Below are 18,536 nucleotides of genomic sequence, written 5' to 3' on the forward strand. Positions count from 1 at the left end.
TTCTAGTCGACTTCTTTCATTTAGTAGCCTCCCAACAACGCCAACAGTCTCTAGTGATACGACGTGCCCATGCAGGACGATAACCAAATAGCCGAGACTCGGCCCGGAGATTTGAGCGAGGCATAAATCGTCCCATCTTTCTATGTGGCACGTCCAATAACGACATACTATCGAGGGACATACAAATTCACAGATAAACAATTCAGCGTAGTGAGCAGTCTAGACACGACCGACGTCGGTGCCGGAGAGTCATGAATAGCTATGCTGAGGCAGTCCTGCCAAGGTAGCTGTGTATGTCCTTGGCAGCTCTCGGGAACATGCTACCATGCAGGTCGGGCACAGTCCATTCTACATGTTCTCCGGTTCCCTGTCATTCGGCGTGCCCTGGCCACTCTCGTTTTATATCAGCAGCCATGGTGTCTACGACGTTCATGTCGATATGCTAAACAAAAACGCCGCAAAAGTGACAAGGGAAAGCGAAGCACATCATGAAATAAATTCAAACAATGACGGCAAGCGTTCAATGCCAATCGACGTTACCAACGAGGAAAAAAAGGTAAAGATGCCGAAGCTGCGCAACATTAGACTTCCATATGCTTAAAGCGGGTGACCCAATGACAGTAGCAAAGAGCCTCACTACAACGATCATCGGCATATGCTGGAGTCCCAAATCCCAAACTGCCCCCAAAATGTCCGAATACGGCAATTTCGACTCTGTCGGCAAAATAGGAAAGAGCTGACAAAGTCGACGAAAACGATCGAGAGGGAAGGGACGAGTAAACGACCCGTTTCGTCCGACGTCCCTTCCCGTGTTTTCGTCAGCCACAATGAAGTAAAGGGGACGAGGCACGTGGAAGGAGCTCCGATAGGTTCCTTCCTCTTGGCGACAAAAGACTCAGCTCACGACGATCTCCCCAAACGTACGACGTAAAGGATTTATTCCGTTTCTGCGAATGCAACGTCTACAAAGATAAGCCACTCTGTGGAAGATGTTGCAAAATTCCTGGTAAAAGGGGCCTAGGATGCCCCATACGTCGTGCGTCGGACACCTGTTGGGCTCATGCTCTCCACGCGTCGCTGGACGTCGATCATCGTCGCGATCACACGGCACGGGTTTGGGCTGCTTATGCGCTGCTGCCAATCAAAGCACGATGGGCCAAGACGGCCAATGACTACCCCAGAACATGAGAAGAATCTGCGAAATGGTACAGAAGGACGTGGAGAAGCAACGTGTACGGTGGGGACGAGCGTGAACGCATGAATTTGCCATCAAGGCACATGGCGCCCACTCCTCGTGGCCTCGTGGCCGGTAAGGGAAATAAAACAGCCAGTGCAGCTCAGGCTAAAACGGAGAGACGAAGCAATCCAGCGGCTTAAAAGACGCATTAAGACCAGACAAGCTCCTTACCTAAGCCGAACTGACCGCTGGCTGTACCTGCATATCCTTTATGTTTGAATTGTTGGCTTTTGGCTTTAAAAACAAGATTCGAAAGATCTGAGTGAGCAGTAAAGTTTTAGTTTTTTTTCAGTCTGGAAAATAAAGGGATAGAAAAAGAATACGAAATAAAGTAAAATACAATACGATGAATTAGAAAAACAAAAACAATTTCCAAATAGATAGTAGTAGAAACCGAGAGGGAAAAGGCGATTCTCCACAGAAGCCATATCAGCACTTTCGGTAGAGAGAGAAAACGCAGTCTGAATGGCCGGCAGCGGTTTCTTAACATCGACACGCAAGCTTCACCTTTACCCACGTTGTTGTATCCGCCTTGTACGCTATAGTCTTGCCCTTTATCCCTATGCAGGTCCCACTACCTTAAATATTGCCTACAGTACTCCGTGGCCTACCAATTTCGCTACCATTCTACACAATTACAAAAGGTCCTGTCTGTGCTTCAATACTCGTATGGAAGCCACCCGCGCGGGGGGACGGGATCGGCTAATCGCTGATCAGACGCTTGAGCAGGACGTCTGCATGACTGACCCAGATGTCAAAAAGGCGAAGCGCCCACACTCAGTAAAAGACGATAGTGAGGATGAGATGAAGAGATCAAGGAGAGGTGCAACTGACTAGGCAAAACGATTTCTCCAGAGGCTGAACAACGGCAACAAGACTCTACGCAAAAGAATTCTTAAGCGTCAGAAAAGGACCAAGTATCACCACCAACACATATTGTGTCTCATTTTGCCGCGTGGCAGTCCTTTTCACGCTTTCACCCGTTGACGGTCCTTTGGGACCTCGCCGTTTGATCGCCAGTGATCCCTTTTTTCTTTTGGTGTGCATTTGGTCTGCATCTGGCTGCCGAGCCTGGTTCATATTTTCATGGGCAGACAGCAACAGCAGAGCTTTGGTTTTTACGGCGACGCTTGTCTGATCTTCTTCTTCCGTACTTTTATTCTCCATTGTCTCCAGTCCTGTGCCGACCCAACCGCCTGTCACACCTGTGCCTTGTATTCAAAAGTCTTGGCTTTTCCACTCTTTTGCTTTGTGCATCGACACTACTCCTGTCCTGGATGCATGCTCTCCTAGCCTTGTAGTCTATCGAGTTCAACAGGGGCAGTTGTTTGTTGTTGCATTTCTTTCCTTTTCTCCTTTGCGTGGACTAGAGTTTGCTTTTGCTTCTTTGTTTTGTTTTTTAAACTTATTCTCCGACTGTCACATACGCACGTTTTGCCCCCCTCCTCTCGAAAACAAACGACGCTTTCTGGGGTGTGTAGATACGCTGCTGCAAACGCAGATGCAGTGTCTATCGACAGATACGCCGACGCCAGCGACCGCCCAATTCGGAACGGCACCATGGGGGCGCTTTACGACAGCATGCTGCCACCGGAGACGGTCGACTTGCGTCCCTTGCCACCAGTGCTGCAGCAAGGGCTGACCGCACTGAGTGTCGTTGGGTGCATCTCGCTCTTTTCATCCAGTGCCCTCTTCTGCCACCTCACATTCAAAATTGTCCGGTGGAAGCAAAAGACTGCGGCACGGTCAAAAGCAGCAGCAGCAGCAGCAGCAGCAGCAGCAGCGGGCTCAATTCCGGGCAGTATCTACCACGAGCCGCTGTCACCAACAATGGACCTTGCACTCGGCCTGGCAGAACGGCACTTTCATGTCGACTTTGACACAACCAGCCAAAATCAGATTCCGCAGCCACTTCGGAAGACTACAGGAATCAAGTTGTTCAAAAAGTGGCCATTATGGGCCGGCCGAAAGCAGATGCCGCCGTCTGACGACGCGACAGCCGCTCAGGTCGTGCGAGAAAAGGCCGAGCTGAACCAGTTCCTCCTTCTCCTCTACAACTTGCTGCTGGCCGACATGCATCAGTCCTTGGCTTTTATGCTCAACGCCGTCTGGGTGAAAAACGACGCCTTTATCATCAAAAGCAGCACATGTTGGTCACAGGGCTTCTTTGTGTCCAACGGCGATCTGTCTGCGAGTCTGTTCATCGCCGCCATCGCCATCCACACATACTCCGTCATCTCCCGGGGCTACAAACCACCGCAGTGGGTGGTGAATGCAGCGTGCATCAGCATCTGGGTCTTCACCTATGGGCTGGCGCTCATCGGCATTGCAGCCACCCGGAACGGGGCAACCAGTGACGGGTTCTATGTCCGCGCTTCAGCATGGGTACGTCATCAGTCGACACGTTACACGTAACTTCGCCGACAGCCAGGATCTGTTTCTTCCCAGTATCGTGTCATACTTGTTGAATTTCTGCTAACCGACATGGTAGTGCTGGATCAACCAGCAATTTGAGACGCTCCGTCTTGTTACGCACTACCTCTTCATCTTCATCACACTGGCACTCACATCGCTCCTGTACACTCTCGTCTTCCTTTCTCTCCGCCGAAAACAGAAGCTCCAACAACGGCAGCAAGAGCAACGCCTGAAGCTGGCTCCCAATCACAGTCTTTCTCAATTTCAAGCAAGCAAGTCCAGCGTCAATATCCGGCTGGCACCCATTGCCATTCCGTCGCCCGGCCCTGCTAGTCCTATCATCGCGGCCGTGGATCTCGAAAACAATGGCAATGACAACAACAACGAGACGGCCATGGGCGACAGTCTGCGCCACCCAGGCTTCCTCATCTATCCCATTATCTATGTTGTTTGCACTCTGCCTCTGGCACTGGGTCGTATTGCCACCATGGCCGGTGCCGAGGTGCCACTAGGCTACTTTTGCGCTGCAGGTGCGCTCATCACCAGCAACGGATGGCTCGACGTCCTTCTCTGGGGTTCCACGCGCCGCAACATTGTCTTTGGTGACGTGGGCGAAGAAGATGTTGGCGTCAACACCTTTGCCTTTATGCGCACGCCGCCCAACCGTCGATTTGGCAACATGGTGTGGGTAGAGGGGGGCGTCAACAACAGGAACAGCAGCAACAGGACCAATCACATGGGGCAATTCAAACACACAAGCAGCCACGAGAGCAGCAACACCAGCAGTCGCATGGACACGAGCCGCTACAGCCAGAGCAGCAGCCAGGACCGTGGCAGCAGCACGACGCCCATCGGCGAGGCCGTGCGAGGCGTCCGTGACATAGTCCTGCGCGGGCCTCGTGGCTGGCGCGAGCTGGGTACAAGCAGTCTCGGAGTCACCGGTCTGGGCATTGGCAGCGGCGACAGCGGCGCCATTGGTAGCCGATCGATTGCCGCCAGCCAAGAATCGTTGCAGCGTGCTGGGGAGGGGGTGGGCTGGCCATCCAAATGGAAATGGAGACGAGCGTTGTCGTTGAGATTGAAACTGCCCCACAAACGCCATCACGGTTACGAGCGCCGAGCACATCGATGCCGGCATATGATGAGAAGGACATGCCAGATCTGCCTCCCATTCAATAGGGAGATGGGCGACTGTGGATATCTCAACTTTGGACACTTTGTGTCACCTGGTATTCAGGGGCCAAAATAAATAGAATAATGAAATAATAAAAATATTAGAAGTTCCCCATAAGGACCCAGAGCTGGTCTTTGCACCGTGTTAATCTTTTACATAGGTGGCTTCATAATATGACACATGGCCGGGCGTGAAGAGGCTTCCATTTTCGCTATTGCAACGGCATCCCTCGCAAGAGACGAAGATCTTCTTTGATTATCGTCAAAGTTTGCTTCAACCAAAGTGTGATCAAATATCGAACAACAATGACATATCTCACGGCGATGCCGAATATCTAAATGAAATCAATGTAGCGTCATACAGATTCCCCACATTGTCTCTTGATATTCAGATGCATTTCCAAAGATTGTCACTTGTCACAATCCGGCTTCGCAATACCAATCTCAGGCTGCAGGGTGTAGACAGTGATCCAAGGTCGGTAAGATGAGACGCAGCGCCACCTAATAATATTTTAGGAACAGTTAGGAATATTTGTGGAAGTAAACACCAAGAATAGGATCAAACATGTGGTCTGCACGCTCGCCACAGTCTCAACTCCACGTTTTCGCCTTCCAGAAATGTTCCATGACTCCACGATGTTTCAGGGGCTTCCCGAAATATCGGTAATGGAGAAAAGAGGACAAGGTTTTGCCATCAAAACATCAGCTTGTCAAGAAGAAATCTGACAAACGTACTGTAACAGACTTTGATGCGAGATATCGGCATGTTGGTGTACTGCCACGAAGGCGCTGAAATGCCACATATATGAAGGTCATCTTCCTCTCTTCTCGTTGACAGAAAACGATGCAACACACGAGCAGGCTCTCATTCAGTTCATACAAACATCTCGTTTATTTGCAATTCTTATTTCACATCTTCTGCTTTTCTACTTTTCTTACCTCTTACCTCTTCGCCTCGAAATCCACACCCAGAATCCTCAATCACCATCACCAGTAGACACCATGTCTCATGCTACAAACACCCCTTCCATTCCCGGTCCGGACGCCGGGCGGTCCGGATATGAAGTCACAAAGGGCGAGAGTAAGTTACTAATCTTCTACTCCTGGTAAATCAGTCGGCAAGATTGAAGCAGCTGACGCATTTTCAGAGGACAAGGGCACGACAAAGTCTTAAACCGAATAGCCCATCAATGATTTTCACAGCTCAATGTCGACTGTACATGGCCAAATCTCTACCTCGAAGCAACAAGGCATAATCTCCGGCGCTTAGGTTCTCTGGGTATTCATAGACGTCGCTGGATCGATGGTCAACGGTTGGAAAGGACTGGATAGACGGATAGACGGTATATAGATCGGTATAGATGGTTACGGTTTTCCTTCATTGGACGGAACTCTTGGATACATATTATTTTTAGTAATATTATTGGAAGCTGGCTTCTGACTTGTATGCCATGTCGTGTAAACAAAAGCTGGTCTATTGTCACTTACACGATGCCATACTGTGCATTCTCGTTACACTGTATAACTATACACTGTATGCCTTAAGAGTACACCCGGAGCCGTTTTGGCGGGGTACTATTTTCTGCCGCTATTCACCGCCGTAGAAACCCCCTTTGAATGGCCCGCCAAACCCACAAACCAGGCAAAAGCAGAAATCGCACAGCATCGCCAGGAAGGCCGTATCACACGCGAAAAATTATTCCTCCGCAAAAGGCAAAAATACGACCACTGCCAAACCAACACCGGCGCCAACACGTCTCCTCCCTGCGCCTCCCCCCTCTCTCCACCGCCAAACCCGCGAAACGCGCGACGCATCGTCGGTTTCCTTCGTTTTTTTCGACTCCCCGGGTTCCCATTGAACGGCTGTCTCGACGACTCTTCGACGCTGTCGTCACTCATCAACAGCCTCGAACCTCACCTCACCCTCTAGCCCAACCCTTCCCCCCCCCTCCTTCACAATGGTCGCAGCCACAGATACCTCGAAGGACCTGCCGTTCCAGACGGTCCAGGTCGAGGCCCTCGTCGTCATGAAGATCACCAAGCACTGCTCGTCCGCCTTCCCGACCACCGCTACGGGCGCCATCGTCGGCATGGAGAACAAGGGCACGCTCGAGGTCACCAACACCTTTGCGTTCCCCTCGGTGGCTGACGCTGCCGTCGAGTCCGGCGCCAACGAGCGCGGCCACCAGAACGACGCGTCGGCCATTGCCGCCGCCGCACCGCGCGCCAAGTCCAACGTGACGTACCAGGCCGACATGATCCGCCACCTCAAGGAGGTCAACGTCGACGCCAACAGCGTCGGCTTCTACACGAGCGCGACAATGGGCAACTTTATCAACATGAGCTTCATCGAGAACCTGTACCACTACCAGCGCGACGCCCAGGCCGGCGCGGCCACCGTCGCCCTTGTCTACGACGTCAGCCGCAGCTCGCAGGGCGCCCTGAACCTGCGTGCGTTCCGCCTGTCCAGCGCGTTTGTCGCCGCGTACAAGGAGGGCAAGTTCACAACCGAGACGCTGCAAAAGTCCAAGCTGTCCTTCAAGGACATCTTGGTCGAGCTGCCCGTCGCCGTCCACAACTCGCACCTCCTGACCACCTTCATGCACCAGCTGCCCGCGCCGCCGGCCACCGCCGAGGTCGACCTGCCCGCGTCGCTGTCCGACATCCACGGCGCGCCCCTGGCCTTCCCCGCCTACCCGTCGCTCGACGCCCTCGACCTGTCCATCGACCCGTTCCTGGAGAAGACGTGCGACCTGCTGCTCGACAGCGTCGAGGCGCACTACACCGACCTCAACAACCACCAGTACTACCAGCGCCAGCTGACGCGCGAGCAGCAGAAGATTGCCGCGTGGCAGACCAAGCGCAAGGCCGAGAACGCCGCCCGCACCGCCGCCAAGCAGGCCCCGCTCCCCGAGGACGAGTGGCAGCGGCTGTTCAAGCTGCCCCAGGAGCCCAGCCGCCTCGAGAGCATGCTCAACGCCCGCCAGGTCGACCTGTACAGCCGGCAGGTCGACGGCTTCACGTCCAGCGTCAGCGCCAAGATGTTTGCCGTCCGGGGGAACCTGCTGCCCGAGTAAACGGGTAGTTGGTGGACTTTGATTTGCTCATGTTTATTGTGTTTTTTTTTTTGTCTTGTTTTCTATTGCGTGCGTTGTCTTTTTTACAGTTTCATCATGTTCCCATCGCCACGTCCGGTCACTTCACCAGGGCCGGATATTTCCACCATGGGCGGATAAGGGCAATGCCGTGGCACCACACCCCAGCCTCATGACACGGCTGAGGTCGCACCCTTGTCATCGTATTTCGGTTTTCCATGTTTTCTCTTCCCCTCTTGGTATCTTTTCTCTTTCTGCGTTTATGGCGGCACCAAAAGTTTCTAGACGGGTATGATTTGGCCTAACGAGACTTGTCCTTTTGGCCGTGGATCTTTCGTTGGGCGGATTTGTTACACAGCGGCGTCAAGGCGACACTGACTCTGTGGTCCTCGCTTCTCCCTACGTTCGTCATACTGTGAACGTACGGTGAGCAACCACAGACAAGGGCGTCTTATACTTTTGTGCCACGATGCACTGCGGAAGCTGGCAAACCAGGGGCGAGTTATATTGCATCTGGCCTGGCGTTAATTTGGGGGACTACGAACTGTCAGATAAAAACGAAAATACAAAAGATGACCTAGGCTAAGAGATCCCAGTCGTGAACGTGGCCACACGTATGAGCTCGGCGGCCGCTTGAAAACATATGTAAACTGATAACACGTGCTCGGAGATGCTTCGGGTCCTTCACTGGCCAGGCCCCAGTGGCAGAGCCGAAGCTGCGGTCAGTAACGGCAGATGGTGCCGACACGCTACAGGGGACCAATGGCCCTCCGTTTCCCACTGAGCACCGTCCGTATCAGGACTAGCGCCGTTCCTGAAATTTTCTGCTTGCTGCTAACCCCTCACCAGCCAACCACTGCCCCGCCACGTTGCGACGGAAAAAAAAGTGATTGTCCACTATCTCTGCCCGCCCCTTCCCACTTCAACACCCCTTCTATCCTCCTGCAACTCCTGTCCTTCCTGCTTCTCTCCTTCTCCTTTCCTCCCCTCTTCTACACTTCTCACTTTTCACTCTCCTATCTCACTTTGCATCCTTACCAAACGCTTCATCCATCCCAACAGCCCGTCTTTCTCCTCAAGGTACGTCTCAATGGCGGTGCAACTCCCATTGCCGTGCCCCTCTCTGATAAGCATCGTACCGCTGTTGGAGCTCACTTTGGCCTCGGATGGCCATCTGACCAGAGCTGCTTGAAAAAAACGAAGAGCTTCAGCGCCGGTTCACTTGTTTGCCAGCCAATTTCTGTCATCTACGATCAATCGACTAACGCGCTGCCCTCTTCCCAGACCACTTCTCTACTTTCAAAATGGCTGCCCCCGCCGGAAACTTCAAGGTCGCCGACATCTCGCTGGCCGCCTTCGGTCGCCGCGAGATCGACCTCGCTGAGAATGAGATGCCGGGTCTCATGGCCACCCGTGCCAAGTACGCCACCGACCAGCCGCTCAAGGGCGCCCGCATTGCCGGCTGCCTGCACATGACCATCCAGACCGCCGTCCTCATCGAGACCCTGACCGCTCTCGGTGCCGAGGTCACCTGGACCTCGTGCAACATCTTCTCCACCCAGGACCACGCCGCCGCTGCCATTGCCGCCACCGGTGTCCCCGTCTTCGCCTGGAAGGGCGAGACCGAGGAGGAGTACCAGTGGTGCCTGGAGCAGCAGCTGGTTGCCTTCAAGGACAACAAGCGCCTGAACCTGATTCTCGACGACGGCGGTGACCTGACCCAGCTCGTCCACGCCAAGTACCCCGAGATGCTCAAGGACTGCTACGGCCTGTCCGAGGAGACCACCACTGGCGTCCACCACCTGTACAAGATGCTGAAGAACGGCGAGCTGCTGGTGCCTGCCATCAACGTCAACGACTCCGTCACCAAGTCCAAGTTCGACAACCTGTACGGCTGCCGCGAGTCCCTCGTCGACGGCATCAAGCGCGCCACCGACGTCATGATTGCCGGCAAGATCGCCGTGGTTGCCGGCTACGGCGACGTCGGCAAGGGCTGCGCCATGGCCCTCGCTGGCATGGGCGCCCGCGTCCTGGTGACCGAGATTGACCCCATCAACGCCCTGCAGGCCGCCATGGCCGGCTTCCAGGTCACCACCATGGACAAGGCCGCCTCGGTCGGCCAGATCTTCGTCACGACCACCGGCTGCCGCGACATCCTGGTCGGCCGCCACTTCGAGGCCATGCCCAACGACGCCATTGTCAGCAACATTGGCCACTTTGACGTCGAGATTGACGTTGCCTGGCTCAAGGCCAACGCTGTGGAGCACGTCAACATCAAGCCCCAGGTCGACCGCTACACCATGAAGAGCGGCCGCAAGCTGATTTTGCTGGCGGAGGGCCGCCTGGTCAACCTGGGCTGCGCCACGGGCCACTCTTCGTTCGTCATGTCCTGCTCCTTCACCAACCAGGTCCTGGCCCAGATCGCTCTCTACAAGAACAAGGACGAGGCGTTCCGCAGCAAGTACGTCGAGTTCGCCAAGACCGGCACCTTTGAGAAGCAGGTCTACGTCCTGCCCAAGATCCTCGACGAGGAGGTTGCCAAGCTGCACCTCGACCACTGCAACGTCGAGCTGAGCAAGCTCACCGATGTCCAGGCCGAGTACCTGTCTCTGCCTGTCGAGGGCCCCTTCAAGCCTGACCAGTATGTTCCCCCATTGTTCTATTTCGTCTCAGTCTTGTGCGAATGTTACTAACTTCTTCTCAGCTACCGCTACTAATCTCTCTCGCCCCTATCATCCCTCTTCTCAAACCCGCCAGCATCGTCTCTGGGCTGCGTCGCCGCTCTCTATACTTAACGATATGATTGCCGCGCACCTCCCATTGATGTGCTTTTGATGTTTATTGTCGTTTCAAAGTTGTTTATGAAAAGAAAATTTAACCATATACCCATTTCAACCGGGGAAAACACGGGGGGAGTTGTTCTTTCAAAAGCATTGCGATTGTTTCAAGCGGCAGTGCGGCCGTCCTTTTCTTCCGACCCTTTATCATCACCTCTCTCTCTACTTTCTTCTCCGTCGCCCTTTCCCCCCTACAGTCCGCACCTGCCCTCCCCCTACTTTTCTTTTTCTTCAACAAAAATGTTTTCAACAGCATAGGGAAGGAGCCTTGTATTTTTTGTCGTGGTTTTTCACACCGCCGGTTTGATTTTTTCGTCTAATTTGTTTTGCGCAAAGGGAATTTACATAAAGGCACACACGAAGGGTGATGACATCTCAATCCTAAAAATTGAGTACGGAAGATCTACAGTCGGTTCGAGTATGGGCCGTTTTATTTCTCTCTAGATAGCACACAGCGACACTTGGGGGTCGGTCACTCTGAAGACTGAAGTTCGGAGTGGTTGAGTCCCAGGTCAAGTTGTCACAAAATGAATCATTTTTTCAACGATCTTTTACTCCTTCTTTCCAGCCGATGTGTAGTCGAGCTTCCTCAAGGCTCCCTTGTCAATTTTTGCAATAAAGCATAGCAACTTTGAGCCCTGTCGTCCATCTCTTTGATTTTGCTGTGGTAAACTATTAGTTTCCACTTTGTAGGACTTTCGATTTCATGACAATCCATTTTGATCTGTTCCATTTGACTGTATTTTTATTAAATTGGCCTCTATAGATCCTTGCCTTTTTCGAAGAGAAAATCATACTTTATACACAGACCCTTTTCAGCTCGATTTTTTATGTGTAAAAATGGTTTTTAATATATCATATCAATAAGCGAAATTCGACTACTAAAACATACGAAAATCAGAATAGAAACTGGGGATTAATATATTTCAACGAAATGTGAAGATACATACACATCGGACTTTCAACCACACAGGTACCCATGAGAAGAAATAAACTTTGGCTACCGACATGACGGTGTAGGCATATGAACAAAGTACGTGAATGAAACACTGGAGCTCGGATTTGTGCGATATGGACGGAGTCCATGTCGAAAGCAATGAGGCTAATACGAGATTCGCGCCGACTTCAGCCAAAATGCAGCATCGCATTCTCAGAAATACGATTGCCGACCCGCTGTAAACTGTCCCCAAACACCCTCACCGTAGAAACCATGTCTGTTTTCTTTTACCGCACTCATTTTATTCTGCATGCCGTTGACGAGGCCGTGAATGCGTGTGCCAACTTTCCTTTGCGCCTCCATGGCCGTGGTTCCGTCAAAGAAAAAGAGATACTAATGAAATCAGGGTTGCATTTGCTCTTTACTCTTGATGCACCTCACCAGAGAGTCAAACCAATTGATGGCCTCTCGAAAGCTGACCGCCGACGGACCAAGGGATGTGATCTGGGAGAAGCATTTCTGGCATGCTACCAGGCGCATCGTTGATGTTACTATGTTTCGAGTCACAATGCGGCGATCACGCATGGAGGCGAAGATTTGAAGAAGGGAAAGATCTAGACCGTTGGTCGAGTGGTCGCCGACGTTGAAATTAACACGGCAACTGTCGTTGGAGCTACGGATGGCCAGCACTTTGTTGTTCTCGTACGTCCCGCGTTCCTTCAGGGGTGATGCTTGTAAGTTTACGCGCAAGCGAGGCGAAGCGAGCGATCAGAGTTCCAGCCGCTTATTTACTACCTTAAGACAATAGATGGAGTGAAACCACGGGGTTTGCTCCGGCCAGAATCGGATGATATGTCGTATATAACGTGACGAATAAGGTTTTGTTGTTGGACCGTTGGGGAACTACGAATTGGCAGTGTGAGAGGTGGCATGGCTAAATGAGACAAACCACAGCAAGAATAGCTTCCCTGACGAAAAAGCTATGTCAGTTATCTCACCTGCCCTGGCATACGTTTCTATTTTCTATAGGTACGGGACGGACAGATGGACAGTCCCTTCTCGAGCCGCCCGAGGCGAGGGTTGAGGGTGCATGCTTCATCCAGGATAAAATGACGAGACGAACGGGCACCGAAGGACGGCGGGAGGGGCCATTTATTTTGCCCTGCAACAGTCCCAAATCAGTCCGTGTAGAGCGCCATTTGCTATCCGCCTGACTATGCTGATGATGATGTGCTTTGGCAATTCAATATCGGGACAGTCGATGCTGCATCCCATGCCTCTGCTCATGTGGCCCGGCACATCAGGCATCTAGAATTACGCAAAGTACACAGAGGCGAGCAAAGACGCAAGAGAAGCAGATAACCGCATGCGAACGGTCGCGTTAGCGATATTAAAAGCCGGGCCGTGTTGTCGTTTTTGACTCTCTGCTTGCAGCAGACACGATTTGGCTACATCACAATCGCTCTTATTAACCAATATTGCGCTCTCGTATGAGACGGGCCGGAGCTAAGACGGCATGGTATGGGGTTTGGCACGCGGACGCCACATGGGTGCAAGGAGGAGGGGAAAGGTCTTACCGTCAGAAAGAAAGGGTAGACGAACGGAAAGGGCCAAGGGAAGAATCAGGAAGCGAGCTCGCTTCCACGAGATACAGCGCCCCTTGTCGGCTTTATTGGCTGGGGGAAGATGAGCAATAGAACGAGGGGAAAAGCAATCAAATCATAGCCACATAGCCTGCCAATCTCCAAACGCCCGGATGAACATGTCCCCAATGACACGGGTAAATCGCAAAACGTCAATATCAGCACGAACTGGCAAAGAACTGGTAGATATGGCGAGGCACACCAGTTCCACAGCATTGCATCACCTCCCCAGTTGCAGCCCTTCCGTGCCCCTGTCGTCCAGCTGATAAGGCGCCTGATATCAGTAAAGCAACGCACCGAAAATGGAACATGCAGACAGAACTGTACCCGGGATGGACAGCTAACGCAATCAATGCCCCAAGGAAAAGACGGGAAACACAGGAAAGGGCAATATCAAGATGCAGCTTCTATCCCATGGCCGAAGTGCTCCGTACCTGCAGGCTATATGACATGGATAGAGCCTAAGGAAATAGATAGCAGGAGATTGTGACGAGGCCGACGATGACTTCAACCGCCGACGATGGCATCAATGGCATCAATGGCATTAGTGTTGTCAATAGTAGCACTTGACCACGGACACAGACAGGCCCAAGAGGCCTCCACTCCGCCGCGACGAGATCGTGGACGGGGACAAATTCCGTTTTGTCCCGCTTGTGTCCCTGTTGAGGAAGCATTTGGCGCGAGTGTGAATCTGGACATATTATTCTCAGCCACGAGGGTTCAACAAGAAGACGCGGCAGGCAGAACGGGGCTTTGTTTGTGATGTACACTGGAGGCAGCGGAAAAGGGGAATGAACCGCAGACTTGCTTCGAACAACACGACAAAACAAGAAAAGCCACGCAGGAAGTCGAGCCAGGGCTGTCTAGTCTGTCTTTGAGACGGCTGCAGTGATGTAGTTCATGACACGGACGGCCAACTTTGGTACGTGTTGGACACGTCCAGATGCTGGTTGTTTGCCGTTTGATGTGGGATGCCGGAGGAGAATGCTTGAGGTGGATGCCTTTTGGTAGGGAGTGCGATCGACCATTTGGCAAGTCGGAGCCGTAAAACGATGGCGCCCCGAGATTGGCAACGGGACCGAATTTGAAAGAGGCTCCCTGTGTCATGTGTCCACAACCTGGAAAGAGAACCATTAAGCGACACGGCTGTTTGCTTCTTTGTCGTCACCTCATTGTGAAAAGTAACGTTCCCCATCCAACGCAAAAGCAGGAGAGATACCGAAATAGGAATGGCCGGGGGAAGGAGTCTGACCTGTGGGCCTGAAATTCGTTATTATTTCCCGACGATATTTTACTCCGTATTTGCTTCTTCGCGCCAGGATAGTGACGAAAAAAGAAAAAGGAAAAAGAAAAAAAAAGAAAGAAAAGAAAAGACGCCACTGTCGCCGCTTTGTGTCTCCTCCGTCCATTGTCCATTGTTTCCGGGCACCGTCTTGTCATTGATCGCGGTAAGGGGTTCCAAAACACGACAAAGCGAACGCTGGCCCGTGACTACATTTCTGTCTGCTGCTCCTGCTTGAAAGACAGCCCCAGTACTTCGTACAACATACTCAACATACTCTGTAAACTTTCTTTTTCCGTTCCCTTGCCTCTTTTCCTCCTTGATTCGGCGCAAAATCACAAGTCAGCCAAAACATTCTGAGGTTAGGATTGGCTGTGCCGGTGCGCCACGCCCATCACTGCTACTCATTGGGGGATCGTCAGGCCGTTCTTGCCCGAGAAAGGACTACGGTGCTACAAATGTAGCAAGGCCCGTGAATCCTTGCCACAGGGCTTTTTTCGTTTTTTTTTTTTTTTTTTTTTTTCATCACATAGCAGCTTCCTTTTTATTTTTATTTTATTTTATTTTTTCATACATGTGTAAGTGGAGAACATCATTTCTGAGCAAAACAAAGGGAAAGACGCCATGGCCTTCCCCATGCCTCTTCAGGAAGCCGCGACTTGATCGGAACGGACATGATTGTCTGACCGAGCAAGGACGGATAGGGAGAGAAGATGCGCGCACCGGCACGACATACAGGCCCAAGATAAAAAGGCCCCCACACCAGGACCTCCAACAAAAGACAACCATAGGTCGTAGTCTCTCTGCGCCTTCCCTACTTCGACTACCAACGTTGTAGCGTTAAAATAGGCGAGAAGAAAGGGGGTGTGCAGCCCAGCTGGCCGGCAGCTTCGTTGGCCCTGGCACCATCGCCTCTGTGTATCGTTCGCTTCGAGCCCGTGGATTTTGGCGAGAGGGGGACGATGGACCAAGATTGCCGGGCGGAGCCACACTGACCATGCAGAAGTGATCAAAGTTGGACAGGCGGAGATGTTTGATATTGTGACCTACTCTGCTACTGGGCAAAGCATGAGAACAAAACAGGATGAGAGTGGCCATGGAGGGTAGCGAGAGACATGATTAATGGAATGCGGATGAAAAGTATAAACAAGAAAGGCACTCAGCACAGCATGGCAAACATATTTACATCGTAAAAGGGGGATCCAAAACAACGACCATTGAGGCTTCAGGGGACGATGCGGCCGAAAAGCCATGTGCTCTGAACACGCTAAACCGTGGAGTGGTGGATTTAGCTTGGGCCCGGCCAGGTTTTTTGGGCCAGGCCGTGCTTGTGATTATCACGACGCTAAACTAAACGACGGAAAGAGCTCCTTCCGCGCTGCGATTCTGCAGGCTTGGCTCGAGGGATGACTTAGTCCCATTCCCGCGGCTGTCCGCTGTTTCGGGGACCAACTATCGATATCCACCTTTGTGCCTGCAGACAGGCCGTGACAAGCAATCACAATGGAATGCAGAGTACGAAATACGGAGAATACGGTCGGACTTGCTAGACAACTGGCAAGTACTTAGTGGGCCTCATATGCCATGGCTTCGTGACGATCACAGGAATACAGAAGTCTACAAGTATCGCTTTAGATGCTGGATAATGGTGTACCTTTTCTTGTCAGGATGTATGTCGTACAACCACAGCATGAGACGGGCGCCGCAAGTATAGCCAAGTTGAGCCATGTTCAACCCTCGGAGCAAAGGCGGTGGAGGGGAGCTGGACGGCGAATGTATTGCCTCATTGCGCTGCGTTTAGAAGACGCAGCAGGCCAACCCAGCCCAAGCCAAACGCGCCACGAGACACACAACGATGTATTTCGATACTTATTTTTGCCGAGGGCTTGTCCACAGCCGCGACTAAGACCACAAAACTCCTTGGCAAGGAACAGCCCAGAAGCAAGTTGCACTGCATCGACGCGAGTGTCTATGTGGAGGGAGGCTCATGCGGCATAGCTGAAAAGGACCAAAGCACAGAATAATCCAAAACGAAATAAAAGAAATAGGAACATACATCGTTGTTGGTCGGGACAACAAAGATGGGAGCGGCTGTGACACAATTGCCGAATGCAATTGAATCCTTCTGTGCCGATGTACAAAACACAAAAGTAAAAAACAGACAAATACAATGTGACAAGGTGACAAGAAACAGATTCAACACAAAGGGACAGAATACCAGCGACGGCAACGGCGCGGGAAGCGCAAATCATCGAGGAAACAGGAAAGGCGTAGATCGTGATTGTCCAGCTTCCTTCGCGTGACGGCCCCTCACACACTTGCTTAGTTTTCCCCCCATCGTCCTCCCGCTCGTCTCCTAGTTTCTCGCCCAGAATGCTGAACGGCCGGCCGGCAAAAGCAAGCCAATACCAGGCGGGGAATGACCATTCCGACGCCACTCCTCCCCCCTTTGCTTTCACTCTTCCAAGATTTTCGGTGTTGATTCTCCTAGGAGATGATAATCCAATAAGGAGAGTCTGGTGCAGATGATCACCTTGTTGAGGGAGCATACAGGCCCCCAACCACCACGGCGAACAAGATCTAAGATCCAAGGCGTGGGTTGTTGGCATTCGCATCTTGTGTTCATGCCGTACAATACGGGAGCGTATCCTTGGACAAGTCATTTCCTTTTATTTGACTTAGTATCCGACGGTTTGGCTATTGAGTCGGAAAGAACTCGATGTCGCGGCACTCCGTTGCAAGACGCTTGTCGTCACATAAGCATTTTCTCACATTCCTTCGAGGTAAGCTCGGCAAGCACATGCACGGCAAACGTCCCGGCGAGAGGGTTCGATTTAGGTTGGCTTAATTAAAATAGTTGGATCGATGAGCGACATGGCCCAAACCCCTGGAAGAATCCAGACCGAATGTGAGCGCGGCACAACAGGAGGAACGGGGAAAGCATTTTCGCTTTCTACGAAGTACGCTCATCGAACTGCCCCTGTTCCCTGTCTTGTGCGCCTCGGTGTGCGGTAGCTGGGGAGCTGGGTTCTATAATCACTCTGTTCTCTTTTCTCTGTGCGTCATTTGCCCCCCCTTCTTTTCACTCTTTCATAGCGATACGAGCACGACGGAGCACGACGCACATTTTTCGTCATGCCTCGTACCAGCCTTACATCTCGACATTGTCATCGTCTTTTTGCTCGTTTTTGTTCATCCTGGTCCGTTGTTGTGTTGTGGGCCGCTGAGATTCAAACTAAGATACGGATGAAGAAAACATCCTGTTCTCGCAGCACTCTCTTCGAGCCCACATTCTCTCTATTTCCCCTGCATCCTATCGCCTTGTCTTCGCGTTGCGGCGTTTCTTTTCCTTCACCTTCTTCGTCTCATTGAGATCCGCAGCCTGCGGCATGATTGTCGCTGCTCACCCGCTGTTTTTCCTTCCTGTTTGACCGTTCAAGAACGAGAGCCAAAAGAAGACGCCCCGTATTATCTCGTAAAAAGCCCCCAAAATTTATCAAACTCAATCTCGCCTTTCACCAAAACGTTCTCAGCTAATTTGTATCACTTGTACACCCCCCCCATCTCAGCCCGGTAGTCCCCTGTCTTTTGTCATTTCCGTATTCAAGTCTTCTATTTAAACTTTCTTTTTCGTTTCTCTCTTCTCTGCGCCAACAATTGCCCATGCCTGCCATTGTTTGCTGGTGGGTGCGACGATGTGTTTGTTAGCTAATAGGGAGAAGCCAAGTTCCAAAGACGGCCCACAGGACGCAAGGGATGGTCTACTTTGGCAAGTGTCCAACCTTGGTGAAATGTCACAAAGAGGCACGAGGTTGGACTGCCCAGATCGCACCCGTCGATGGTGAGTTTAGCGCAGCCGTCAAATTTCCACACACTTGGAAGACGAAGAAAAATAAGTGAGCGACGGCATCGTACTC

The 18,536-nt window shown here is 52.0% G+C and overlaps 3 protein-coding genes across 3 annotated transcripts; all 3 read left to right on the forward strand.

The window, feature by feature from the left end:
* Window positions 1-2,797: 2,797 nt before the first annotated feature.
* On the forward strand, window positions 2,798-4,831 carry SPBR_02494 (uncharacterized protein; the record flags this gene model as incomplete). The annotated part of the gene is made up of 3 exons (XM_040760797.1): window positions 2,798-3,622; window positions 3,729-4,629; window positions 4,668-4,831. The coding sequence occupies 3 exons, from the start codon at window positions 2,798-2,800 to the stop codon at window positions 4,829-4,831; spliced, it is 1,890 nt and encodes a 629-aa protein (XP_040620491.1).
* A 1,952-nt stretch (window positions 4,832-6,783) lies between these two features.
* On the forward strand, window positions 6,784-7,902 carry SPBR_02960 (translation initiation factor 3 subunit H; the record flags this gene model as incomplete). The annotated part of the gene is made up of 1 exon (XM_040761263.1): window positions 6,784-7,902. One exon carries the CDS (start codon window positions 6,784-6,786, stop codon window positions 7,900-7,902), a length of 1,119 nt encoding a protein of 372 aa, XP_040620492.1.
* Window positions 7,903-9,224: 1,322 nt separating this feature from the next.
* On the forward strand, window positions 9,225-10,723 carry SPBR_02755 (uncharacterized protein; the record flags this gene model as incomplete). The annotated part of the gene is made up of 2 exons (XM_040761058.1): window positions 9,225-10,561; window positions 10,678-10,723. The coding sequence occupies 2 exons, from the start codon at window positions 9,225-9,227 to the stop codon at window positions 10,721-10,723; spliced, it is 1,383 nt and encodes a 460-aa protein (XP_040620493.1).
* Between the last annotated feature and the right edge of the window lie 7,813 nt (window positions 10,724-18,536).

The sequence above is a fragment of the Sporothrix brasiliensis genome (assembly GCF_000820605.1).
Source record: "Sporothrix brasiliensis 5110 chromosome Unknown Cont17, whole genome shotgun sequence".
NCBI classification, from domain to species: Eukaryota; Fungi; Ascomycota; class Sordariomycetes; order Ophiostomatales; family Ophiostomataceae; genus Sporothrix; species Sporothrix brasiliensis.